We start from the raw sequence: 27,044 nt of genomic DNA on the forward strand, positions 1-27,044 counted from the left end.
ATGAATGCTTGCTCATGATGAATCCAGATATATTTCGTCCCTCAACCGTTTCAGGAACCCTCCGCCTCCTATGCCGAGGGCAGGCGTCCCACTCCTACTTTCTCCCTTCCCTGGCACACTAATATCCCTCCTATCCACCTCTTTCTCCTCCACCCTCTTCCCTCCCTGCTCTCCCTCTTTCTCCGCCCCTATCCCCACAAGCGCCTCTAGCCCTTCAACCCATTTGACCCTGGCTTTATACTCTCCCGTCCCCTTCCACAACTCACACACCTCACTCAGCTCCTCCACCCTCTTGACGGCTTTCCCCCTGCCCTCTACCCCACCTGCCCGTAAAAGATCAATGATTTCCCCCTTTATCCGTCCAAGCTCGTCCTGCGCTTTCTTCTCTGCGTTCGGATCGGGATTGGGTGCTTGTATGGATACTAGATTAGATGAAGTCACCATGCTCGGCGGGATCGGAAACGAGAGTGCGAGGTTGAAGAGAGATATCACGCGCTGGAGCTGTTGGCGTACTTGGTGGAGAGTCCGGAGGTTTGAGAGGGCAGGGGGCTCGTTGGGGTTGGGTTTCACGCCTGTAGCTGAAGTCATTGCGGTGTTAAGAGGTGCGTTTAACGTCGGTGATGCTGCTGAGGGGCCAGTCTGTGAGGATGGAGCTCCTCCTTCGATCTTACTTCCTTCGCCATTTTCTGCCGGCATTGAAAGGTTCGGAGGAGGGAGGCCATTGGGCAGTAACTTCTTGATAGACTCGTTGAGGGGAGATTGAGCTGAGAGTGTTTCTGCGAGCGAAACGGCTTCGCCTCGTAGGAGTTCGACTTCGTAGGCTAGACGGGAGGAGGTGCGGAGGATGTCGTCTGTGAGGTCTGTGAGGACGGCGGAGAGGCGAGTTTGTTGGGCGGAGAGGGCGGAAATGTGGGATTGAGTTTGAGAGGCAAGGGATGTGAGGGATTGTTGTGATTGTAGGGGCTTGGAAGGAGTGGGAGAAGTGGTACTGGGTAGATATGGGAGGTGGGTGTTTAGGTAGTCGGTTGGGGAAAAGGAAGGTGTAAGGAAGGGACGGAGGTGTGAATCGGTGAGGTAGGGATTAGTTGGGACTGCCATGATGATCGATTGCACCAAAGCTCTATGTGTTTGACGTGAAGATGATTCGAGAGCTCTTCTCTACCTTGAGGCTCTGAGCTGCCAAGCATTCCGGGGGTTAAGGGCATTCCGCCCGGCTTCAGGGGTGGAAGCACAATTCGGCAATTTCAGACGCTCAACATCCATCAATTTTGTGATATCTCGAGTCTTGTACACTGCCCCTGCATCTCATTTCGAACCCTGTATGCACTGCTTCTTTCATGGACAAATACTGAGAAGGTCGAAGACATGCTTTACCTAACTCCAGAACTCTTGCAGTGAATTCGCTGTTCAATAATTCCTAAAAGACTCTGTGAGAGGGTCGGCTGTCTTGCGTTTTAGCATCAAGCACTGTATCGTAGCAAGCCAAGTCATTATTATGTGCTAGTAGGTCTAGGATATGACTGATCGTCTGCAGATGTTTCAATTTCTTTATTTAAAGACACGGCTCCCAGTCTGGGGGTGTTCCTACAGCAGCGCTTGTAGCTTTCATGTCTTTCGTCAACTTGTTTTCAACTTTCGAACTGGGGACTTTATACCGTGTCTTTGAGATAGATAGATTCACCATTCCTTGCATGTGAAGTTGCAAAGTCGGCGAGCCGTGTCATTTTGTGACTTGTTCGGAGAAGCTGCACTGCCTCACATAGCACCGAATAAATGACTATATAAATCTCAAATGCCGGACACCACGATCAATCTCAAGTGGCGAATGCTAGCAACATGGAGCAAGTCCACATATCCAGGCTAGTCTTGCTCATTTCTTTCTCCGCATTTCTACTGGTAGCTCCTCAGCACCTGGACAATCAGACCATTCAAGGTATCGGCCAGACGATTCCAGCCGCGGATTTTCAATGCAGGTATTCTTATGACACAGATCTCTTACCGGAATTGGATATCTACCTTGATACTATCCAAGTCATGTCTGCAGCTGCCATGTCAGACTACAATCAGGCATTTCCCCCGGAAGCTGCTGTGTTCAACAATGTTCAGCTAGCTTACAATGGTGTCACTCGAGCATCGAGTGTTTTTCAGGCAACCTTGTTGAGTGGACTTTATCGCCAGCTAGAAGAATTTGCTAAAGCTCGCCGGTTTCTTGCCCTTCGGTCCACATGCTTCCGCGGATCTGAGACCCTTGAGAACTTCTCCTACTCGGTATTTCAAACTTCGGTGGGCAGAAATCAATCTCAAGGTGTCAGTGATGCCTTACCAAATGCTACCAAAAGTCTTGCCATCAACACATCGGGCTCTTCCAATCCAGCATGCTTTAGTATTGGTGAAAATTCGAAGAGACCAGTCTGCTTCAAATATCAACTATTCAGCTCACCAGTCTCCCATGGCGACTATTTTAAGAGCATTGCAGGGCTCTTATTGGACGTAGCCCCGGAGGATAATACAGAACCAGTCAACAGAGTTGCCACGAATGATCTCAATGGAATCACAACCGAAATTAGGAGGAATGAAGCAAGAGGATATCTGCCGGCCACTTTGATTTGGGAGGACACAATTAAAATGCTTTACTGGGCTGCAGGAGCCACCGTACACAACCCGTCTTTCACCGGGGACGGGTTTCAAGAGATACTAGTCGCGGCGTTTTATCAGGTTGGGTCGCAAGCATTGTGGATAGGGGACTTGCAGATGAGAAGATTTGGAGAAGCTGTCGTGTTAGGGGATAATATATCCGCCGCTACATCATTTGCAGCACCTGCGAGCGTTGCATAAGGCACATAGAGATGAGGAAACGAGAGGAAGGAGAGGAAGCATTGGTCAAAGGACACTTTTAAATACATCCTACTGTCAAATCACAATGTTCCTTTGTAGTCACCTGATTGGGCAGCCATTATTCCGCATCTTTGTACCACGTCCCGATCCATTTCCTCGACAACCTAACTAGAACCAGCCTGAATAATGAAATCCTGCCTCCTACCGACAACTTTTCATTCACATATTTTAACAAATCGAGGCGTCAACAACATTAATCATCATGGCTCCTACCAATTCCTCCACACTCTAAGCCCTCCCCGATCCCTCTCAATACGCTTTCATCCACAAACGCAGTGCATCCACACCTCCATCCTCCGCACCATGCCTCCCACTAGCTCCCCCAAAATGCCAGCAAAACCCACGTCGACCAGCACCAGCACATCGTCCCCCCATGACTCCTTCTTCCTCACCTTCTTCACCCCCAGCTCCCCCTCCCTCAACGCCATCCTCGCCTACACAAACACAGAGCTTGAATACCACCACGACTACATCCAACTCCTCTTCCCCCTACCCGAACGCTCGCCATTCAACCCCTCCGCTCCCATCATCACTCAAGACATCTTCAACGCGTTTCGCTCCCGAGAGGATCTTCGAGAACAATTCGGCAGGGGTTTTGCGAGGATGATGGCATTTTACGGCTTTGAGTACATGAAAGATGGGGCAAAAGTGGTGCCCATAGGCTCGAAGGATACAGATGTAGATGGCGAAGAGACACCGAAAAGGAGCGGGTGGGGTGGGGCAGGCGGGGGAAGTGCCTTTGAGAGAAGAGCGCGGAAAACATGGTTGATGCGCTTCGGACACAATCATCTAAGGATCACGAGGATGCTGAGAAGCTTGAGGGTGCTGGGATGCGAGGAGCTTGCGGAAGGATTTTATGAGGCGTTGAAGGAGGCTGGGGGGAGGTATCCTGGCGTTGTGGGGCCGAGGAGCTGGGGGTTTTGGGAAAGGGCGGTCAAGAGGGAACTGTGGCTGGCGCCGGAGGATGAGGAGGGAGAGAAGGTGAGAGGGGATGTGAGATGGTTGTGGGAGTGGGAGCGGGGGAGGAAGGAGGCGCTGGGAAAGAGGAATGGGGAGGGAGGAGGTGGGGAGGAAGACGGAGAGTGGCAGGGGTTCAGTGTGTGATGAGGAGGCTCAAGAAGCTGGATTTAGAGCTCTGGCTCGGTTCAATGATACACGCAATCGTGCGGACAGAGGCTGGCGTACTGTGATCGGTTTGAGCTGGCGATGGAGAGTAAGGGATTTTCGAAGAGGCTCGTTATTGGAAATGCAGGTAGGTGAAGTCTAGTGATACCAAGTGGACCTTTTCGGCTGAATGACGGCTACAGGCAGCATTCTTAGAGACCACTACGGGTTGGATCAGTAACAAGAACAGATGGGGTTTGGAGCTCAGTAGCATTATTCAAGAACACGGGGCGGCCATTCAATAATTCCATTTAGATTAAAATTTGTTACAACAAGTGGCACGCAGCAACAAATATCGATGATTAGCAAAGCGTGATCCCCGAGAGTCATGCACGCGTAAAGTCTGCAAAACCTTCCCCAACGCCTTCGCTTTTTATGAATCGCCTTTGGCCACTCATCTCACATCAACCTCGAATGCCCATGCCTCCCTTAGATTGGGACATTGTTCCGAGAAGTCTCACCACCCATATAGCTCGACTTAAAATCGCGAGGCACTTCCCATCCATGAGCCGTCGCAGCGCGGATATAAGCCTCGACTGCCTCACCTACCCCATAATCGCCTCTAGCTCCGCTAAGACGAGCAGGCTTAGGGTCTATGGATTCCACCGCTAGGCGTACCTGTAACAGAACGGACTCGATGCTCGATACGGCACTCCATCCGGAATTGGTGAGAAGTTCCATACAAAGGGCTCCACCCATGGTGATATGTCCTCCGCCGCCCTGCTGGAAGCCTAGGAATCGAGGGCGGATCACGCGGACGAAGGGCGGGCTCATGGGATATTGAGCACCGAAGCGAACTTCCAGCACAACGCTCTGAACATCTTGCTTCTTCATGTCTTGCGCAAGTGGGAGCTTGTTCTCGAAAGAGTGTAGCTCGACAATCCATTGATATACGTTGGAGATAAGTTCGGAGTTGATATACCACCCTAGCTCATGAATAGGGTGTGAATCTTGAACCTTGAGAGTGGCTTGCAATTCACGCTGGAGAGCTTTGGTAGCCATAGATGTCGCATACGAAGGTGGCTCCAGCAGTACTAATGATTTGATATCTAGGGTGCCAGGTGCGAAAGTCATCTTCTCTGGATCATGCAATGGTTTCTTGGCAGACTTTGCAGGCGTCTTCCCTTTGGTTGTGGTGGGCTGAGGAATTTCCTCGATATCGGAAAGGAAGATAGCAAGATCCTCGACATCTGTATCGTCGCTGATGTCGATGACAGCTTCTTCAGCAGGATTCGCTTGATTCAACTTTGCTTTTTTAATTCCAGTCTTGACCGACTTGGGCGTTTTTGGTGCAGTTGTTGGCCTTCGCGCCTTACTGACAGCATTCAAAGGTAGGACCAAAGGGGTGCCATTTTGTCCCCTAGGAGTGGCCATTGGATCAAGTGAGTAGATTTCAGAGGGTTCAGTATCTGGAATCTGCCATCCATCGACGTTGCACTTCACGAACAGATATCGAGATTGGATCCAGTCAAGCTGAGCAACCACCAAGTAGGGTTGACTGCTCACAAACTGTTGTGGCGCATTGACAATCTCATTCAACGCAACCGCACTGGAAACATTTAGTTGACTAGGAGGCCATTTGTAAGGTCCGCCCTGATACACATTAGGATGGAGATGATGCCCGGAATAGCCACAACTAGTGTGGACATCCATGGCATGATAGACACCATTGCCATAAGCGCGACCTAATTCAATGGTTAGCTAAGATTTAGCTTCGAGCACTATAAAGATATACCGTGGGAAATCTCATTGAAGTGAAGTCCCTCCCGAACTATCCCATGCCAATTGTACAATGGACTGCCATGCCAGGCGAACCTCGTAGGATGCGTAGCCGTAGGGGTGGTCTCTCGTATAGATGTGATGAAACGCTGCTCTTTATCTGGGGCACCTTGAGCGAAGCGAAATTGCATCCACCCGGGCATGCCAGATACTCGAGCTTCCGACTTGCGAGTGGTACCTTCAAGATTGTCGACTTGGACGATACAGGATCGGTTAGAGGCAATAATCCACCGAAGCAAACCAAGAGATGCCGGAGAAATCCTATCTGCCCAGTGGCGAAGGCTCAATTCCTGAGATCCTCGGCTGAGCAGGTATTTATGCATCTCTGGTAAGCTCGGCAGAGTATCTAGAAGCATACAGATGGTCGCATATTTTTCCTCACTAACCAGGTCATCAAAGTTTTTGTTATAAATGTAAAAGCCAATGTCTTGATATGAGCTCCGGAAGGCTTCTTCGGCCGTAACAGGTGGGGTGCTTTCTTTCACATTTGGCTGAGGGGTACTCGGGCGATCTGGCGTTGAGGTGTAACCTGAGGCGGTACTATTGAAGCTTACCTTCAGAGGTGTGACAAGTTCGCCAAGGCGAACGACTGGGGGAGTGCTCTCGATCACACGGCAATGCCACTTGTTCGAGCTCCCATCCAGAGCGACCATGGTGATCCAACTACCGACTTGAAGGGGAACTTTGCTGCCAGGTGGGAAAAGGAGTTCCAGTTTTTGGCGGTCAAATTTGGCAGTGAGATACGAATTATATGTGGTTTTGTTGGTGACGATCTTTGTGTAATCCAACGTAGATAGAGTAGGCACCGTTAATGCCATACCGGTGGGTAAATATCGCAGCTTTCGACAGTGGGCGCTGGCGTAGCAGAAGCTGATGAGGAGGTCTACGACATGCGGTTGCGTCAATATTTCGTGTTCGATGCTTGGACCAAAACCAAGACTCATGTACTGGTAAAGGCAGAGCGGTTTCGAGCAGACGTATGGCTTAAGAGCCTCGAAATCCTCCTCGACCTTACAGTGGCAGACCAAGCAAAATTCAGTACAGCGTACAAGATGGCGTAAAGCGTACTGCATGCTGATTAAGGGAAACGACTTTTGTCTATCAAGATCACGAAGATGGTCGTGTGTTGCGATACTAGGTTTGAGACTTTCCTCTTTCCAGTATTTCGGGTCTGGAGCGTTGCTTTCGAGATTGCGCCCTTGAAGTCGAAAGTCAGCCAGATGTTGTCGATTTGACAGACTCTAATCGACATACCTTGATGATCATTCAGGAATTCCTCAGCTCCGATCCAGGGAAGGCCCAGCGCCAGACGATATTGGAGTAGGAGCAGTAGGCGCTCGTTGAGCAGCTCTTCGAGAGGGCGTTCAATGAAGATGCGTTCGAGCGCACTCCCAGTTGCGCTCTTATGATCAGGATTCTTGCCCTGATATTTGTCTTTGTCTTTTTCGTCGAGGCGAACAAATGCTCCCAAGGCTTCGTCCATGCCGACTTTGTACTTCGCACAGAGACCAACCCGAATCTGCATGTTGGAAGGACGACTGCCAGTCAGCTCTTCAAAACACTGATAGCCTGATAAGTACCTTATGAGGAGCACGAGATATTGTGATGGATGCATATTCCATGCGTCAAGGGCCTCTTCTGAGATACCAAGCTTTGCAACGCGTATCGATAGTTCTACGACTCCGTCGCGGCCACCGTGCACAAGGCTCCCAACAACAGAAACCCGAAAACCGGCTTCTTTGGCCAGTCGAAGGTCATGCCGAAGCCGTGCTTTCTGAGTTTTTTGGTCCTCATTGGCTCTGAAGTATCCCTTGCCACTTGTAGATGATCGTGCGTTTGCAGGCTTCGTTGACCAAGCTTCGTCGTCAGAGTCGTACTCTTGAGGGCTCTCTTCGTCTTCCAGCTCGTCTCCCGAGTCCGAGTCGACAGCCATTCTATCAATCGTAGAGTCCTTGGGATTACCGGTAGCCTTATCCAAGGATTTGATTACCTTGGTCAGCATATCTGAGATCCTCATTGTGCTGTAGTCAGGCATTGAGTGAACCGCTTCTTGGATTGAAGGGTCTACTTGGTCGGATTTGGTGAAGAACATGTAGCTGTGAGACTCGGGGTAGTCTCCAAGGTCTGGAACGAGAGCAATGACCTCTGTCGGGCTGCCTCGATGCATATAAATGAATGAGACTTGTCCATCATCTTCACCAGCTTTGATGTTAGACACGTTTGATCCTAGGTCCTCTTTCGAAATCTGCTGTAGATCGGCGATGAACGCTCTGCGGGGCATTGTGGGTGTCTGCTTCTGGCTTTGCACTCTAGATGTTGCGGTACTAACAGAGAAGAGAGAAAGCTGGAAACAGGAATGATATAGCGTTGTGAAAGCTCAGCGTGACAATCCATGGGAGTAAGAAAAAGATCTTGACACATCTAAGGTGTGTTGTACAAGGTTTTGTCACGAGGAAAGCTTGTAAACAAAGCCACTGGCTGAGTGTCATGCACTACGTCAGGGCGCAAGATCATTTACTGCTAGTAGCTTCTCCATACTCAATGACTTCACATACTGAGTCAGGATGTGACACTTGCCGGCTTACAGTCGAGAAACGGCATTCGAAAGGACTGAGTCATTAGGCAACAAAAGTGTCAATTAGATACAAGGCTGAGGAGCACTTCCGGGGGCACTAAGCCCTATAAGCCCCCCACCATTAGGTCCCGCTTCCCCGCAATCTCCCCTGAAATCTCCCACACCTTACAGCCGCAACCGTCACCAATATGGCACCGTCGCTGAAGAGCCATAGGACTGACAGGTCCAGACCTGCCAGTCTCTCTACACCTCAGCTCTCCATCGACATCCTTCTCTCGGCCCTCTCAAAGTCTATATTCCATCCTTTCATCGCCTGTCTACTCCCACTCTGCCTCCGCGCCCTCGCTGCACCCTACAACTCAACATCCTTCATTCTCACATCTGCATTCGCAGCAATAGTCTGCTTGTACCATGTTCTCAAGATTGTAGACCACAGACTAGGGTACGGCACACCACGACATGTCGACTGGTCGAGTGAGGTCGTCGTGATCACAGGAGGTCTGGGCGGATTAGGTGGATGTATCGCTGAGATCTTTGGCCTCCGAGGCGTCAGCGTCGCCGTGTTGGACATTGCTGTGCCCGAACAGGAGCATAGAAATGAGACGGATGGCATCAAGTTCTACCACTGCGATATCAGCAAATCCTCAGATATTGAAAAAGTCTGGAAACATATAAGTGAAGATCTGGGCACGCCGACTATTCTGATCAACAATGCTGGTATCAATACCCATGGCTCAATAGCCAAATTCACCACGGAGCAAGTCGAGAAGATCTTCCAGGTCAACACGCTGTCTCAATTCTGTACGACCAGGCTCTTCTTGCAGGGTATCTCTTTTCGCGAGAATGGGGGTTCTATCGTCACCATCGCCTCTATACTGGGCCATATCTGTGCGGTGGGCGTAGCACCCTACGCGGCGTCAAAAGCAGCGCTGTCAGCATATCACACTTCTCTTTCTGCAGAGCTTCGGACTCGAGCGCCACAGATCAAGACTATTCTTGTCGCTCCTGGCCAACTGGATACGGCTTTGTTCAAGGATATGAAATTGCAGGGTCGAATGCAAAAGTTCGTGGGACCAGTCGTTCCGGTGTCAGAACTGGCTGTGAAAATTGTGCGTATGATCGATGATGGAGAGGCGGGAGAGATCAGGGAACCTTTCTATGCAAGGGCGTTCATGGGATTGCCGCTTCTGCCAATGAGCGTGCAGAGGTTTCTGAGATGGTGGGGCGAGGTCGACTCCGTGTTGAGCAGCCAAATCGAGGAGGGATATGTCGGGGATGGCCTTGACAAGTCGAGGGCGGCTAAACGAAATGGGACCGAGGGTGTGTACTCAGACGAGGAGTTCTCAGATGACGAGTCGGATTGATGAATCATGCCGCTCGCTATCATTGCTACCTCAAGATGCCGAAGGCTAGCTAATCTAGCTGATGCGATTATAAGAAGCAATGATGAAAAGCTCTACTAGAGAGCAAGATTTACGGCTCTCAAATATGTACAGTGAAAGCAACGGAGCCTTCTCTTGCTCACTCTTTGCACGTACCCTTCCCAAATTTCCCTCTAGCCTGGCTGCTCACTCATCCACTTCTCCGCCTCCTCCTTCCACCCCTCTCTCCACCGACTCAATGGCGGCCTCCCCTCGACCAAATCTCCCGCATTCCACAGCACTCTCTTCCTATCCATCCCCTCACTGACCGCCTCATCCGGACAAATCACATAAAACCTCCTCTCCCCCATCCTCTTTTCCAAATACCCTGCCACCTGTTCAGGCCACCATGCCCCCTCGGGCTTCTCTCCATCCCTCCCCCCGGCAGTCATGCCCGTCCACGTCCACCCTGGCACCAACAAGAACACATCCGTCCCTGTATCCCGTAGATCATACGATAAATGTTCAGCAACGGCCTTAACGGCGGCTTTAGAGGCATTGTAGGCCGGACTGCCGGGCGGGTTTGTGATCCCTTGCTTTGAGCCGGTGATTATAATGGAAGTGGATGCAGGCTCTTGTTTGCGGAGGGAAGGGAGGAAGGTCGAAATGCCGTTTATGATGCCGAAGTAATTCGTGTTCATGATCTTGAGGGCAAGCATTAGCATTGGAGGATAGAATGGTAGAGACGAAGGAGTGGGGTCTAAAAGAAAAAGAGTGGCCATGGGAACGCAGCAAGTAAGGAGAGAGGCTCACACTTTGGAAATACTCAACATCCTCCCACCCACTTTTCTTCATCGTCCCCGCGTTCAGCATCAGCACGTGTATGAGACCGAAATCCATCCCGACTTGTGCTTTCAGATCTTTCCAGTCCGAGAGGGAGGAGACGTCGATGGTGTAAGTTTTCACCATGCCGGCGGCGACGGCGGTGTCCGTTGAGCTTGCGGCACTATTGCTCTGACTAGGGGAAAGGAGAGCGTTCTGGGCATTGGACAGGGCAGATGCGTTAAGGTCGGCAAGAGCGATGTTCATGCCTTTTTGGTAGAAGAGCTTTGCGACAGCGAGACCAACTCCGGATGCGGCGCCGGTGATGAGGGCGGTGTTGCCAGGGGAGAGAGAGTGGTGAGAAGTGTACGTCGCATCATTTGAATCCATGCTAAGCAGATGGTGGGTCGAAAAAAGGTGGGTTGGATGAAATATCGGAAAAGCGGAGGTGGGGTAAATATCCTTGAAGATAGATGACGTATGGTGGAGTAGCGCGAGATTTTGAATTTCTTCTGTCGATCATGAACATGCATGCTTGTTTGGTGCGAATATTGAATTTCATTCTGCAGATTGACCGAGTCAGATTGCAAGGAGGAGATTTGATTGAATAATTCGTTTTTCTTGTGATTGAGTGATCAGATCGATTCCCCATTTATCAATTGTGTTGACTCGACGCTCTATGAGAACATCCATTATCGATCAATCACAGCTGCAAGTCGTAGCGCTTGAGTTTTCTCTGGCGTCGTGGGTTCCTTCGCGGTGTGTCCTCTCATGTCTCCTCCGCTGGATTCTCCGCTCCCACCCTATGCTCTTCTCCCTCCATAGTGTCTCCTTCCCTTGCCCATGCCTGAATCGATGCCGCAGCCCGTGTGCCAACCCGAATCGCCCATCTCGTTACAGCGATTGTGAACCAAAACAACTTCTTGACCCCCAGTCGCCAGAAAAACAGCCATAGGAGGGGGCAGATGATGAACCACATGATGAAGAATGCAGCTACCGAGCCCCAAGGAATGTTGTAGCAAGCCTCTGTATGAGGATAGATAGCCCACGGATCCTTCACCCCTTTCCATGCCTTCGAGCCTGTCCCTGCTGCTTTGTCACCCGGATCTATAGTACCCACAAAGCAAAACTTCAGGTATGCCTTAGCGGTGTAGGATTGCGACTGAACAACGTGGACGAGTCGCTCAAGTCGAGGTGCGTGCACAAGCTGAGGAGGAGGGTTGAGATATAGGTTGGCATTGTGTTCAACGAAATGAACCCATGCATTCAGGACGTGCGCAGGATGGCGGAGGAGGGGCGCAATGGTTGTTTCAACGATGCCAGGGGGCTCTGGAGGTCTAGGTATTCGTTGCATCGTAGTAGTGGCATACAAGGGAGAGGGTTTGTTAGTACTCATGTTGCGTAGTCAACAGAACGGATGAGATGGCGAGTGAGAGGGAGATAGTCGAGGTGCATGTTGTTCACCTTGGTCTCCTTAAGGCAGGGATTTGATGAAGAAGGCGATATTGCCGCATGCGGAACGGATAAAGGAGGACGCATGTCAATTATCAAGTGTCAAATGGCCATGTTATAGTACAGAACAAAGAGCCGTCGGCACTGTGTTCAATTCGTCCATTCGCAAAACAGGACATATCTAAGAATTTGAAGTCAACATTGTGATCTCAGAGACCTTTTAGGACAGACGCCAAGCAACCCGGAATTTATCGGACTTACGAGATCGTGACAATAGGGGCAAGCCCGAGGCCAACCTTGACTTAAATCGCTGATGCAACGAAGGGGCAGTCCCAGCCTTCATAAGCCTTCCCAGAATGTATCATAAGACATCCTAGTTGCACCCTTGAAGTGGCCGACAAGGTACTGTGTAGGGATTCTAGAACGTTCACAAAAATTTACGTTTACAATTGCAAAAAATGCCCCACGGTGCTCCATACCTCGTGCCAATCCTCTAGCTTTCACCTCATGCACACCATGCAGCACACCGTCCCATTAAATCGCGTACACTTGCCTTCTTCACAATCTACGTCTTATCAAATCCTCAGTATCTTAGCCTTTTCTACCTTCACTAACTACACAATCTACATCTAGCCAAAAATAGATATATCAACCCTCTTGCTCGATCCTCCTCCAGCCCAATCCCCATTTCCTTCTCTCCCACCACAGAATTTCCACCGTTCCCCAATATATGCATCTCCCCAGTCTCCCGTGCCATCTCCTTCTCCTCTCCCTCACCACCCTCTCCCACTCCCAAACAATCACCCCTTCCCCCTCCGTCGACCTTCGTCGTCGCCAACAACAGTCCCCATCTCCAACCACAAGTCTAGACTTTTTCTCTGCCTTCGAAATATGCCAATCTGCCGCCCCGTGCTCTTACGACGTACTCTACAACGCCTGCGAGGCCGAGTACGGCGGCGACTATAAATACCTCTACTGCTTGTGCACCACAGGCTACTACGACATGCAGATGGCGTGCAACGCAAGCAGAGAAAGATCAAGGTTGTTTTGACATGTTGAACCACGATCTGGTTTATTTGTACCGACAAGGCTGTGACGTCGAACAAATCAGTTATTGAGCAGGTGTACACGGCGAGGTCGCTTTTCGCCTTCTTCTCTTTCAGCTTTACCAGCCATTGGGCGCTATCAGCTTCAAATCCATAGTAGTCTTGATTAGCCCTGTGCTCCCTCGATGCTCGCTTGTGCTATCCCTTGGCCACTTTCTATCTTCTCGCTACCGCTCTGGCCATCAGGTTCTTACAGATTTCAACGAGACCATCTATTCAGAATTGATCGTGCTATCTGTTAGACTGTCAACATTCACATAATATTGATGGTCTCAATTTGGTTCTCACCGAGTATACAGCATCCAATACATATTTACGTGAGACTGTGCTGACAAGTCTTCAGACCCGGCTAGATTTGGAATTACGACGCTGCTGAGAATCTATAAATGGACGTGTAAGTGATAAGGGGAGATCTCTCTTCGCTTCCTTCCTTTCCTGTCACCACCTAGGGTACTCACATTGATTCTAATTGGAGGCAGATGCTCTCCCTGGATCAAACCGATACTTCTCCTTCAGTCCTGATGCCGCCAACTGACCAAGCTGGGAAATATGTTGTACCCCCATGATCTGTAGGATAGTAACGTCGAACCCGAAAGCGTGTCTCCACCAATTCCGAATCTCGATCGCAATGAGCGAGTCCACGCCGACATCTGCTAAGGACATCTCGATGTCGAGCTCCTCTTCTGCTCTCATCATGAAGGTGAATATGCGCCGACCTATCTCACGAGCGAGCAGTGTGACACTTGCTGGCGACTCAAACACTGACATATCGTCCGGAACTCTAGCAAGAAAGCTTTTCAGCACTTCATTGGTAGTAGAAGCCTCGTCAACTTCAGCTGTTTCAAGATTGCGGTAAATCGCGAAGGGAGGATCTCGTTTCCACGTTATTCAATTGCTTGGCAGAAGAAGCTGACATAATTGTGCCCCCAGCTCAGCTTGTAGGTCTAATATAATACCCGGACAAGCCGCATAATGCGCCGTATATACTTTCTTATTTTCTTTCCCTACCTTTTTTTATGAATTACTCCTATAGCGCATTATTATACTATTATTTATTATCATATTTCTTGAGAAAGTATTTTATTAAATACTATTAAAATACTTTTAACCCTTTTAATAACTTTAGGAAAAAGGCCTAAGTAGGAATTGAATAGGCTTAGATAATAGAGAGAAAGATGATTAGGTTACTAGCTATCTAATTAAAATTCTAATAAAATATCTTTAGTATATACTCTTTATGTCCCCCCTTTTAGCATATAATGCCTTAGGAAAGTAGTAGTCCCAGACTGGATCAACTGTCTCAAAAACCTCGTTCGCTATTTAAGATATAAACTTGATGACTACTTCATCGCAGGATGTCCGTCATTCTACGTCACCACTTGCCACAGAAGTCCTGAGGTTAAACCATCTTCTAATACAGCTTCAGTCGATACTCGAGACGAACGACCTATCGTTCCATAGCTCCCACCAATGAGCCATAACATCCAGATGCAAACCTTCCCCACCTCCTTCGAACAGTTCAAATGCTTTCTCATCGCACCAACTAGCTCCACTTCCGCAAACCCTACCTACTGATTTAGACCCGCCAAGCACAGGCGAAGGAAATCAACACTCCTTCCCCTGATGCCCCGTAAAACTAATCTCCAAACTCAACAAGTCATTCGTATCACTCACAACCTCCAGCAGTATAGCCCCATTACTGGGCTTGGCATAATTGATCTTCACTCCCCTCATAGTCTCTGCCGCCGCTTGCAGAGTCTTACTATCCTGGTCACTTACCAAATTGGCTTTACTACTACCTTTGCCCCACCAGCCCAACTCGCCCTTCATAATCCCGCTGCCAGCGCCTGCGCCGTTTCCACACACCGAGCCCTTGACATCAATGCATTTATACGGCTGCCGATAATGTAAGTCGATGATACACTTCATGACCTCGACGTCGAAATCGTAGATCTCATCAGTGCCGGGTCCGTAGCAGGCTTGGAAGCCGTGGCCATCCTTCGATTTGCCGGCGTTGATTAGACACGGCCAATCTACATTGTCACAGCAGGTGGGCGGCTTGACACCGAATACGGACGCCAGGTCTTTGCCGGCTGCGGCGGCAATGCCCATGATTAAAGCTGTGAAGAGGTCTTCGCCAGTGCCGCGTTCTTGGTGGTCATAGATGTTGAGCGAGCGAGGCCCGAGGGGAGAGAGTGCATTCTGAGGGGATGGTAAAGCGAGGGTGAAGGAGGGGATGAGAGTGCTGATGAGGGCGAAGACGGTGGAGAAGCGCATGGTGACTCCTTGAGTTTCAATGAAATAGGTAAGATGGTGGTAGGCTGAATCGTTGGTAGGTCAGTGAAGATGAGAAGCGGCTGGACGTTGAATAAGTAAAGAAACGGCCCTGGACTCGAGGTGAAGTTCAAGGGTGACGAGATCTGCAATATTCAGATTATCGCGGCGTGCAGGACTCTCTTCTCTTTTCTCGTGCGACAGATTGAAAATCGTAGTTGTACATGTGAGGCTGACTAGTGTGAAGATGTTTCTGCTGGAGATGGGAGCATGGCTCGTGATTGCCCACATGATGGCTAGTCATCGACTGTGCCTCTTCTGAGATGTGCAGGAATGGCACATCCTGTATGAAGCACGGCGATGTCAATTGCTAGCCTTGTTTGCATATGCATGTAGAAGGCGAAGCCGTTCGATCTTTGCTGCATACGAGCGAGCGTTAGTTGGGATTGGTCGGCCATACAAGCGTCAAGCGGGAATAGAACGAAACATCGGACAAAGCCGAGCCTTTCATTGGTCGTTTTAATGCTGCATTCTCAATGACGTTGTGGAGGAAAATATGCCTTGCATCACTGAGGGGAGAAAATGCGTTGGTCAGGCTGAGATGGCCCACTCTTTTGCGACATACAGACAGCGGTCTCTAACGCCGCCATGCTCACAAGCACATCTGTTTTCCCCCTTCCAGCAACGAGTTGACTAGCATTCAAATGAAAGGTTGCAGATGTGTCGCAACCCGAGGTACCTTCATCGAATTGGGCTCAGTATAACGATTCATATCTCGGGAAGACCTTTTCAAAGTATGTAGTCCAGGCATTCCGCCCTCATCCATTTCTTGCTGGTAGCCTGCTGCATGGGGTTGAAACGAACCTGCTTAAGCTCCAACTTCACGAGGTTTGGAGTTGAAGTCATTGGACCGCGGTGTTTCTTACATGATTAGGCTTGCCTTTTGAGAGGTATTTGTTTTCTGCTGCATTGTCGCTATATGCCTTATCACATTATACATGGACCTTGACGGCTTACAACCAATGGGTTCTCTTAAGGATAGCTAAGACCCAACGAGAAGTTCGATTTTCAACACAGAAAGCCTTGCAAGGCTGCATGCAGGATAAGTAGTGCCGGAAGGTTTGGTCACGGCACCTACATACTTGTCGCTATAATGTGCCGTCACGGTTCGATTTGGTAGAAACTGGCTTGTATGCTGTCATCCGCAACTCAGACTTTACCAGGCTACTCACCAAGCCAGCATTTTTATGGACTGTATCCCAGAGATCCCTACGAAATGTCGGAGTTTCACAGCCAAGCCGTCAACTTACTCGTATGCTTCGCACTCGGACTATTAAGCGCCCTGTACCCAGCTTCATAATACTGATAAACATGATCTCCATTCCACCATCCATGCTTCGAGAAATCCGCCTTAACACAATCGTCAATAATGTCTTGCGTACTAACCCAACATTCTTCAGCCTCGACACCGGTGGGTGGCGAATTTGTAAACATCCAGCCTTCCACACTGTCGGAGATAGCAACAGCAATCTCACAGTAATTTCCATCGCCTGTTGCAGCAGCGACATTGGATGGGATACCCTCGGGTATCTTGCATGTGCCGGTGCATATTGGTTCTTGGAGTAGATAAAGTAATTGATCGAGGGTGGCATTACTGCCGTCGGAGAGGAAGAGGAGGACGGGCGGGGCGGCGAGTGGTGAGCTGGCCACTTGACAGCCTGGTGATTGGATAGGGTATGTAGACTGAACGGGAGCAGGATCAGTTGGCGTGGATAAAGCGGCGGATGTCAAGGCAACGCTGGGGACATCCGAAGGGCTGACGGTCTGCGTAGGCTCGAAGTCATCGTCCGCTGGATCGTCGTCATCAGGACTCGCCACAGTCGTGTCCGGCGGCAGGGTAAGGAGCTCGTCGCCAGGTCGAGGTTTCTTGTTCGCTGGATCGACGAGAGTTTGAGTAAATTGGTCTGCACAATTACAGAACATCAGTCAGTACATTGAATGAGGTCTAGTACTCGTGATTGGATGATTGGAGTCTTACAGTAGTAGATTAATGTTGCATACCAAGCATATGAGTCTGCATTTCGGCAGGTAAGGCCACTACCTGTCTCTGATGCAAGGGCTACAACACCCTTGAAACCGTATGCCTGATCGACAATGAATCCGAAGTCTGGTGTTCGCGTGATTGCTCGCAAATGGGTCATCTCGTGCAGCATGATCATCGCCTGGCTGTAGTAGAAACTCCAATATCTGGCATTCCTTGATTCGCTTCCCGTGACACTGTCTCGAGAGGCTCTTAATGTTGGAAGGTTGAAGAACGCAGGGCAGATCACGATTGTGGGTGCTTCTTCCTTGATAACATACGCTCGAATTCCGTTTCTACTGTTGCAGAGGCCTTCGATATCGCGGCAAGTGGAGAGGATGTACGAGAGGCGAGGGTCTGCAAAGGGATCGTTCTTTGAACCCCATGTCGCAATATCCCAGAAGACCCCTACATCGACATGAGTTGCTATCAACAGATTTTAACAGTCTAGGAATGTGACTTGCGTCGAATGGTAAGTCCGCCCAATTTGTCATCGCATTGGTAAGGGCAGCCTTTCCCGAAGATGCTTGACCCATAGTAGGACTCCTCCTTCGAAGGATTGAAATCGACGCCAAATTGCTTTGAATACTCAGCGAGTGTGGTTGCTCCACTGATTGCTTCGTTGATAATCGCCTGCTGTCTGGCAGTGCAAGAAGTATCGACCTCGAAGGTGTTCCGCTTTGTCAAACTTCGAGGAACGGAGCCCTCAAAACTCTTCGGCAATTCAGACAGTGGTGAGGCAATGATCACATGCAGGAATGGTAAAAGCCATAATGCGAGAGACCAGGTCGAAGTCATCGTGCAGGTGTGAAGCCAATGAGTTTTGATTTACCTGAGATGGCCTTCCAAGTCTTGCAAACCTTCAGGTGCAGAGATGGAAGGATTCGAAAAGACGACAAGGCCATCATAAGTCAAAGGGATTCATACAGTATAGGTGATTCATCCCGCCCTCCCGATTCAAATATTTCTGTCTGGACTTTCAGCCTCGTCTGTTGTATATTTAGCCGATCTTACCCCCCGCCGCACCCAAATCATGAGCGCCGTCGACGGCCAAGATACAGCTAAGTCCTAGTGCGATGTACAATGAGTGAAGATCCCGCTCGATCTTATGAAAGCTTTCGGCTAATTCATGCCCAAGGCTATGAGAACAAGAGCAGATGCGTTGGCGATTCAGGACGGGCGAAGGACTTGTCCATGGCGCAGTGCTTTTGATTGAAGACCCCGAAAATAAATATTCTGCGTTCATTGTTCATCGAGGGACTTTTGGTGTTCATGATTCTGATCTCATTTTCAAGGTATCGTACGAGATCGGTGAGTCAGGCCACATTGTTCAGCCCTGTGCGCATCTTGGTGGGGGGGAAGACAGCGCACGCTCAAAACAAGCCAAGGACGTAGTCTTTGGTGTAAATATGCCGTTGATATCTGACCCATCATTGACAATTTGAGCGTACGAGCGTTTCAACCAATTCCTAACCATCGTGAAGATGCTAAAAATTGCCAAAAAGAAGGCCAGCTATGAGCTCTTGTGTTGGCTTTGGACTAAAGAGTCCTATGTGTTTTAGACACATGCGAAGGCATGGGATTGGTATGACATCTTTTTCCGAGAGAAGGCGAAGAGGTCGTTCAGCTTATAGATTTGTGAAGATGGAGGTGTCAGGCGTTCATCATCTAGGAGTGACTTTGATAGTCTTCTCAGGTACTCGAAGCTATGGAAATGGGAGCAACCATATGAAGGGAGTCTTCAAAGTTCAAGCTGAGATATTGGCCAACGTTGTATACTCAAGTCATAGATCTGCGCAAAGAAAGTTCGAAATATCTCAGCATAGCAACGGTGACGCTGAAGGGCTACGTAAGGCCGACAACTTCATCATGATTTCATCCAGAGGCGGATACTAGGCTCTATCGACACGTCCGAGCTGCCCTCCATGTCGGCGGTGTCCAGAAGTGGTAGCAATCCCACAGCGGTAACAATCTCAATCAAAAGGTTGAAGATGTCAGTGAATCCTGGTCCAGCGAGTGCTATCAAATCGGGTCTTGTGTCGATCCAAGAAGATTTCAATGACAGGACTAGTCCACAGTGTCAGTAAGACACTAGATCAACTCAAGGGTTTTCCACATCTTCTCTCTCTGGTACAGCTGAAAGCATGCTTCTGCACGCTCTTTGAGATCATTAAAACTTAGAGAGTCGCGAAGTGGCCCCGGATTCTTCTCTTCAAGAAAAGGCATATACTTCAGCGTATCGTTGCGATTAAACCCAACCCAGCACGATCCAATTACTTTATATTTCAGCCTTCGGCTCGCACTCTCATCGCTGCTAATTTTTCTTAAAATGACTGGTTTTGATAATCCAGCCAGAAAATATATGCAATCTCCTGTGTCTGCGAACTTGTCGACCATACACAACACCCCGTTGTCGTCAACTGCGATTCTTTGATTGGAATTGAAAGAGCTGTGGAGCTGCTGGCGGTAGGGTCGTCTCTTCTGCTGAGTTGCGACGTGGCGCACGGTCACAACGACGTCAAAGATGAGTGCTAGAAATAGAGCGGTTCCGAGCCAACCGACAAGTCTCATCAGCACTGATGACCAGAACCAGCCTTGGCCAAAGAGATTCGAAGTCAACACACCCAGGAACATTACCATTAGGATTAACAAGAATATCGGCAGATTTATCGGCCACAATACCTAGTAGAAGCGAAAGTGAGGAGTAATCGGATCAAAAAAGCATTTCGTACTATCATCCAATCCCCAAGGTTTGTCTTTTCAATCGTCAGACTGGCATTGGCCTTCAGCAACCCCGCAAAGCGCTTCTGATATTGTAAATGCGCTGATTCCTCAAGCTCGTAAGCAATATGATACGGGTCGGGATCCATGTCTCTCCGTGAACAATGGAGGCAAAATGCGCTCCAGTCGAGCCATGAGACAAACCTCGACGACAGCCCCCCTTCAGTGTCAGAAAAAGACTCCACAAAGCACCTGAGGTGATTTTTGAGGACATCAGGTCGACTTTCATAATACAGCTCTCTTCTTGGACTTGCTGCCTCGACTGGACTGGAACGTGAGACAAGCTTTGGTATGACAGGTCTTCAGCTCCCAAAGGTGAGGTTATCTGTTCAATTGTGCCAATGAATATGCCTCGTACCTTCAAAACTTTAGCTTGTCTCAGGGGTTGGTTATCATCGATATGGTTAAAATCGTTTCCATACTCGCAATCTTTGGTGTCTTGGCACTCAGCCAATCGATGGTCCACGATGAAAGGGGGTTTGCTGGACCAGTCAAGATTAGGTCCAGGCACTTTGCCCTCCTAATCATGGCTCGGGTAACGTCTGCTAGCAAGTCTCCTACAGGCTGAACATAATTTGGTATCGGAATCAGCACAGCTCCGTCATTGCTCAGTCCTAGCAACGAGAAGATTTTATCTCTGGCCTCTTTAGACTCGAAAGTCTGATTCTCTCTGACACACTGCTCGCTCTACGAGCTGAGAGATGTGAACTTACTGAGTGGGACGTCTATCACGACGGCCGTTCAGCGGGCTAGAGATCCTTCGGCCACATCGCTACGGGATTTCAGCATGCCTGATGCGAAATATGCCCATCACGCTCCTGTGTTACGCAAGTTCAGCTGTTCATCGAAAATAGAGCTTTCGTAATGACTAGTAATGGAACGCGTGGCCCTATTTAGTGACTTTGTTCCCTCTGATTGCCTATCTTCAGCCGTTCCATGCAATATATGTCGGACGAGCAGTGCTAACCAAGTCGCCCATCGAAGCTGCTCGACACCTGCGCATCCATACTGACCAGTGCGATGGACGGTGAGATCGCTGCCACCCAACTGTCCGAGGCAGAGGGAGCCCCGCTATCTGGCCACCCGCTTTCCTTGAGAAGCTTGCTGGCAGACGCAGCACGCCTACAAGCCAAAGTTCCAGCCGTCATATCTATGCATCAAGCCAGTGACCTCCTACCAGCAACCGGCTATCCGTCATTGAGGCAGCAAGACTGTTTGACATGGACCTATGAGCAACTGGATGAGGCATCCCACCGTCTTGCAACCTCACTTTACCGACATGGTATCCGTAAAGGCATGCAGTCCGTTGTGTGTCTGCATAATTCCATTGAATGGGCCCTATGGTTCTGGACGTGTGCAAAGCTTGGTACCGCATTCGTTCCATTAGATCCAAAATCTATTTCAAGGAAGCCAGAGATCAGCCATTATTTGAATACTGTACAGCCTGATATGCTGGTCGTGACCGACAGAACAGATGTAAATACAATACAAGAGTATTCTGACGTTGCACTTCCCAACATCAAGCTGAAGGTTGTCGTAGAAGGTGTTCTCGATGGGGAGTCGACTTCGGGATGGGTTTCATGCAATGGACTGTTGTTAGATTCGCATAGTCCTGACAAAATTGAAACCTCCAGCATTGAAGGAGTGGAGGATCTTGAGAGTGACGTGGTCTTAATAGTCTTCACCAGTGGCACATCAGGGCTTCCCAAGGCGTGTCCTCATACCAACAGGAGTTTATGGGCGACCTGCACGGCTGGAGTCCAGCGTCGACCTTTGGAGCCATCCTATCGTCTGGCACATCATTTACCTCCTGCCCACATGCTTGCTGTGATCGAATTGATCACTTTCTGGACAGCCGGAGCAACGGTTGTTTACCCATCAAGAGCTTTCGATGCTGAATCAACTCTTGATGCAATAGAGATTCACAAATGTTCTCACATGTCAGGTGGGGCACCATGTATCAATAACCCCCTTGCTTTGAAACTCACACCTTACAGCTGTTCCCGGTTTGATATTTGCTCTATTGAACCACCCGACTTTCACACCTTCGCGAGTCAAGTCCCTTCACAACGTTGGATTAGGTGGTACTGTCATATCATCTGAGATTGCAGAAGCTGTTTCGACCAAATTAGGTGCAACAACACTGGTGGCATACGGAATGACAGAGGGCGCGCCGGTTATGTCGATTTTTCCGGAGAAAAAATTGAGCTTCGAAGACGGCTGCATAAATGTGGGTAACCTGACAAACGGTACGAAAATCAAGATCTGCGAGCCCGGGAAACGGAAGATCTTGAGGCGAGGCGAAGTAGGGGAGCTGCATTACAGCGGAGACCTTCTTATAAGGGGATATCTGAACGGAGACAATACGCCATTCTATAGCGACGAGAAGAGGCTGTGGATCAACAGCGGTGATGAAGCCAAAATGAGTTATGAGGGCGCCATCTACATCCTTGGTCGGTACAAAGTCGTTATCATCCGGGCTGGCAAGAATCTATCCCCAGCTTTGATTGAGATATGTTTGAATAAAGCGGGCGTGATTGCCCAGGTCATTGGCGTACCCGATGAAATAGCTGATGAGCTTCCACTGGCTGTGATACAACCACTGAAGCCTGGTCCGTTTCCTATCGAAGCAATGCAGGCGCTTGTGACCAAAGCACTAGGCGCAGGCCATGTACCAACAGCCTACCTTACACTGCGAGATCTAGGGATGGAAACGTTCCCAACAACGACATCTGGGAAGATTTCGAAGGATGAATTACGTCACGTCGTGATGACCTACCTTGAAGCGCAGAATAGATTTCCGGAGGAAGAAACGCCAAATAGAAATTCTCTAACGTATTCCTGGCTCGGGCTGATAGAACAAGCTTTGGTAGATATACTCTCGAGATTACTTGGTCAACCAAAAGAAAGCTTACCCTTGGATAAACCAATACATGAACTGGCTGATAGCATCAACATCCCGCGGTTTCAAGCTTACATCAAGAGAAAATTAAAGAAGGACATATCGACAAAAGAAATTTACTGCTCTGAAAGCGTCCAAGCTTTAGCACAAACGTTGAATGACAGCAAGAGTACGAATCAAAGCTCGAGGAGGGATGTACCTAGAAGAGGTCCGCCAACTGCGCATGACATGGTACATACCGGAGGAGATGAGGCTTTGACTTCGCGGACACGAGAGTCAGTGAGCTTAGCTGTCGAAAGAATAGGGTTGACGTGGGATGACGTTGAGGACGTCTTCCCAATGATCGCAGTCAATGCAGATTACTTCCCATAAACGCGGAAAATGGCTGGCACAGTCCGACTGGCTTCTGTCACTCGAAGCACAAGCGTCATGAGGCTGAGAGAAAGCCTGGAGTCTCTTCTAGCAAAATGGATGATACTGCGCTCCATCACAATGAAATTCGACAAGACTCCGCTTTTCGTCGCCCTGCGAGCCAGCACCAAGTGGTCCGATACTGTAATCACTGAAGCGCCGGAGCTTGAGACACCGGATGATCTTTGCGGTTTCACTCTTCCTGAAGTACACAAAAAGACTGTCCTTCCTCGAAACGGTGGACCATTGGCACGTTTTGTCATCGCCAACATCAAAAGTACTCAGACTGCAGGGCTGGTGGTCTTGATCCATCATGTCCTGGTCGATGCTTTGTCCTTGGCATCCCTCCGTGAAGATCTCGAGCAACTGCTCGGAGGCACCGAAATCGAGCCGCCCACGTCGTACAAATTGTTCGCAGACATGTTCTACCAGCACCAACAATCGCTGCCTGCACAAGTCGGAGTGGAATTTTACGCTACCCGATTCCGCGGGGTGGGCTCGCTCCAAGACGCGGTGTGGCCTCCTCAGCGCTGTCCAGGCTGGCTGATCGGCGACGACGCCGGATGGCAGCCGCCACCCGGTTACAAGCATTCCGGACGGAAGCAGATCGACAATGACGGCGGCCGCGCAGGACTCGCCGGCATCCAACACCACACCAGGGTCGAGTATCTCGCCAACCTCGTCCAGACCCACCACATCTCCGAGCCCATCGTGTTCAAAGCCGCCTGCGCTCTGGTCAACATGCGGCACACCGGCCAATCAGAGGCGTTCTTCATGAACACGCAGGCCGGGCGCCAGTGGCCCTTCATGAATCCGGCCGTCGCGGAGTACCTGCCTAATCCCGTCACCATCGCTGGGAATACCATGGCGCTTGTTCCGAACCGCGTCAAAGTCGACCAAGACCAGACGGTCGGGGATCTGCTCAGGCAGATGGAGCAGGAGCAGCGCCTCCTCACCGAACACGCCCACGCGCCCGTCGCCTCGATAAAGAGTCAGCTCGACTCAGATGACCTGAGGATCTTTGAGCAGGTGCAGCGGCAGGTCGTCAACTGGAGTCCGAACACGAGGGGAATGGTGGCGAGAGAGGCCGAGGCCGAATTACCGGTCGTGAACGCGGAAATGTATATAGATGTGATCGTGAACTGGCACTGCGCCATGCTTGATGAGAAGACGGCGAGGGTGATGGTGCAATGGGATGGGTGTCAGGTCGGGCAGGAGGAGGTGGATAGCTGGGCGAGGGAGTTCATCGTGGCGTTGGAGTGGCTAGCTGACCCCGCGCACTGGGACAGCACGATCAAGGAGTCACCATTGAACACTTCAGGAGCTATCTAGTCGTATAGCTCGCAGTAGATCTTTGTTCATATCTGTTTCCAAAAACGGCAAACTTCAGCATTGAATCACAATCTCAATTGAGTCAGACGTGTGAGCTGCTCATAAGCTGGTTCACCCTCGCATTTTCGTCCATAGATCTTTCCTGTCCCTCAAAACGCCGAACAGTTTGTTGGCAATCCGTGAATAGCTGGCAGTGTTCATGATGAACGATGCCAGCTACCGCAAAGTTGAGCTGTGGATTGAGTGAGGTGGTTCTGTCCGGAAAAAGATGATCATTTTTGATATTCAGCCGGATATGCTTCATTGCAGGAACAGTTCAGCGCAAAGGGGTTGAGATGACTCAGCTAATTTATGCCAAGCATTTCCTAGGTGCGATCTCCATCCACCTCAAGTGCCCGCCGCATCCCTGCACAACCCCAGCCTCCCAGCAAGAGCTACGATCAGGATTGGTCAATGCGAGCCTCACATTCAGGTCCCCGCCGCTGTGAGCATGCGCGCCTTAAAGTAAGCTGCTCTTACCCGCCGTCAGTCATGGCGATCGTTCTTTCTCCACGAGCTCTCCACCGTCGAGCACAATCCGTCATCGGACCTTCCTCACGGCACTATTCACCAAGCAACGCCTTCTATCTTTTGTTGTATTCCCGTCGTAATGTATCCTCTCAATCCCAGCCATCTCTCAGATTCCCCGGTCATAGTTCTTTATCCACATCAGCATCAATTTGATCCAATATCACGAGCAGCTCATTCTGTGCATCGACCTACCATAAAGCCAACTATGGATAAAAGACATTACGATGTTCCACTTGGTCAGGGTGACCACAATCGAAAACGCTCACGGAACGACATGCATGACCCAACCGTCCCGCCTGCCACTCCTACGCCAGCATCCTCTCCTGAAAAGGCTTCTGGAATCCCAATGCCGGCAAGCAGTCTCCCTCCACCAGCAACTCCGCCTTCTCATGATATTGATATCGACGAATCTGCCTTCCCAAGCAGTTCCACGACCCCAGATGGGCCTTCTTCAAAGGCAACTCGCCTTGAAACAGACTCGCCTTCCCGATCGACGTCGTCAAAGTCGTCAATAAAAGATCAAGATTTACAAATAGATGAGTTCAAACGGGCATTAGGCGTGGGATGGAGGTGCATGGAAGGAGACGATGTCTCAAGAGCTGCCACAAAAGGTCACCAAAGGTTTATCGAGAAGGCGTATCCGCTACACGACGTTATCATTATCGCACAGCATACAGAAGGAAGGCGTCTCGTCACGACTGATCGAGGCTACTTTCTTTTCGAAGAAAACCTGCAAAAGGCTTATGAACTTGGCTCCGATATTGAGACAGCCTATAAGCGAATAGGAGAGATGACTTTTGGGCGCCTCCCTAGTCAGCCCTGGAGACATGGAGAAGGAGAGCCAGAGCCGATGAGGTCGGATGAAATTGTGGACGATGCCGAGAATGGCAATAAAATGGATGTTGACTGATTGGATTGGGCGGCTTTGAGTCTCTGCATCATGACCATTGGCCACTGTAACGTAGTTATGATTCAGCGACGGATGCCCGCATGAGGTAAGCATAGCAAAAGCATATAAAAGTCGTTAGTGTTGTCTCACCTTCTTGATTCGATACACCATATGATTTCGAGGTGCCGCTTTTGTCGATGACTTTAGACAGAAAAGGCGTTCGACTCAATTGTGAACTTCCGACATGCCCTGTCTATGATCATTAAAGGGGGCATTCCGACCATTGAGAGCCGCTCCGCGCTCCGCGTCAACAAAATGTCACGAATGCTCAAGCTAAGCGCATATACGTCCTCCATTCTAGAAGTCGTTGGCGCCATCGTTTGTCCTGTGTATGCAACGAGAGAGCCATCGAAGACCGTGCTTGTAAAGTCTTTCATTATTCAAACCTTACCCATAATGTACCCCAGCATTTTCCTCCTACGAGTCCGAGTTGTGCTCTCGCTTTGGGTTGAAGAAGTGCGATGAGGACAAGGCAACAGGCACGCAAAGAATAGACATACAAGACTTTGTAGATTTGCACCTGAATTAGGCAGGCTCTTGCAGGGGGTCCAAATAAATCAAGCAGACTGTTTGGGTACAGTGATCTGTTGG

At 49.7% G+C, this 27,044-nt stretch overlaps 10 protein-coding genes across 10 annotated transcripts; 5 read left to right on the plus strand and 5 right to left on the minus strand.

Moving 5' to 3' along the window:
* Nucleotides 1-12: 12 nt before the first annotated feature.
* On the minus strand, nt 13-1,098 carry KY384_007196 (uncharacterized protein; the record flags this gene model as incomplete). The annotated part of the gene is made up of 1 exon (XM_044815688.1): nt 13-1,098. One exon carries the CDS (start codon nt 1,096-1,098, stop codon nt 13-15), a length of 1,086 nt encoding a protein of 361 aa, XP_044667562.1.
* Nucleotides 1,099-1,836: 738 nt separating this feature from the next.
* Nucleotides 1,837-2,835, plus strand: KY384_007197 (uncharacterized protein; the record flags this gene model as incomplete). The annotated part of the gene is made up of 1 exon (XM_044815689.1): nt 1,837-2,835. One exon carries the CDS (start codon nt 1,837-1,839, stop codon nt 2,833-2,835), a length of 999 nt encoding a protein of 332 aa, XP_044667563.1.
* A 1,653-nt stretch (nt 2,836-4,488) lies between these two features.
* KY384_007198 (uncharacterized protein) lies at nt 4,489-8,119 on the minus strand (the record flags this gene model as incomplete). Its single annotated transcript, XM_044815690.1, has 3 exons — nt 4,489-5,744; nt 5,795-7,036; nt 7,093-8,119. The coding sequence occupies 3 exons, from the start codon at nt 8,117-8,119 to the stop codon at nt 4,489-4,491; spliced, it is 3,525 nt and encodes a 1,174-aa protein (XP_044667564.1).
* A 482-nt stretch (nt 8,120-8,601) lies between these two features.
* Nucleotides 8,602-9,777, plus strand: KY384_007199 (uncharacterized protein; the record flags this gene model as incomplete). The annotated part of the gene is made up of 1 exon (XM_044815691.1): nt 8,602-9,777. One exon carries the CDS (start codon nt 8,602-8,604, stop codon nt 9,775-9,777), a length of 1,176 nt encoding a protein of 391 aa, XP_044667565.1.
* A 191-nt stretch (nt 9,778-9,968) lies between these two features.
* On the minus strand, nt 9,969-10,986 carry KY384_007200 (uncharacterized protein; the record flags this gene model as incomplete). Its single annotated transcript, XM_044815692.1, has 2 exons — nt 9,969-10,534; nt 10,590-10,986. The coding sequence occupies 2 exons, from the start codon at nt 10,984-10,986 to the stop codon at nt 9,969-9,971; spliced, it is 963 nt and encodes a 320-aa protein (XP_044667566.1).
* Nucleotides 10,987-14,759: 3,773 nt separating this feature from the next.
* Nucleotides 14,760-15,431, minus strand: KY384_007201 (uncharacterized protein; the record flags this gene model as incomplete). Its single annotated transcript, XM_044815693.1, has 1 exon — nt 14,760-15,431. The coding sequence occupies one exon, from the start codon at nt 15,429-15,431 to the stop codon at nt 14,760-14,762; it is 672 nt and encodes a 223-aa protein (XP_044667567.1).
* A 1,284-nt stretch (nt 15,432-16,715) lies between these two features.
* KY384_007202 (uncharacterized protein) lies at nt 16,716-17,508 on the minus strand (the record flags this gene model as incomplete). Its single annotated transcript, XM_044815694.1, has 2 exons — nt 16,716-17,392; nt 17,490-17,508. 2 exons carry the CDS (start codon nt 17,506-17,508, stop codon nt 16,716-16,718), a joined length of 696 nt encoding a protein of 231 aa, XP_044667568.1.
* Nucleotides 17,509-21,309: 3,801 nt separating this feature from the next.
* Nucleotides 21,310-23,563, plus strand: KY384_007203 (uncharacterized protein; the record flags this gene model as incomplete). Its single annotated transcript, XM_044815695.1, has 2 exons — nt 21,310-22,246; nt 22,371-23,563. The coding sequence occupies 2 exons, from the start codon at nt 21,310-21,312 to the stop codon at nt 23,561-23,563; spliced, it is 2,130 nt and encodes a 709-aa protein (XP_044667569.1).
* A 9-nt stretch (nt 23,564-23,572) lies between these two features.
* KY384_007204 (uncharacterized protein) lies at nt 23,573-24,934 on the plus strand (the record flags this gene model as incomplete). Its single annotated transcript, XM_044815696.1, has 1 exon — nt 23,573-24,934. The coding sequence occupies one exon, from the start codon at nt 23,573-23,575 to the stop codon at nt 24,932-24,934; it is 1,362 nt and encodes a 453-aa protein (XP_044667570.1).
* A 775-nt stretch (nt 24,935-25,709) lies between these two features.
* KY384_007205 (uncharacterized protein) lies at nt 25,710-26,414 on the plus strand (the record flags this gene model as incomplete). Its single annotated transcript, XM_044815697.1, has 1 exon — nt 25,710-26,414. One exon carries the CDS (start codon nt 25,710-25,712, stop codon nt 26,412-26,414), a length of 705 nt encoding a protein of 234 aa, XP_044667571.1.
* Nucleotides 26,415-27,044: the final 630 nt, after the last annotated feature.

This window comes from Bacidia gigantensis (genome assembly GCF_019456465.1).
Source record: "Bacidia gigantensis strain McMullin 20006 chromosome Unknown contig_255, whole genome shotgun sequence".
NCBI lineage: Eukaryota > Fungi > Ascomycota > Lecanoromycetes > Lecanorales > Ramalinaceae > Bacidia > Bacidia gigantensis.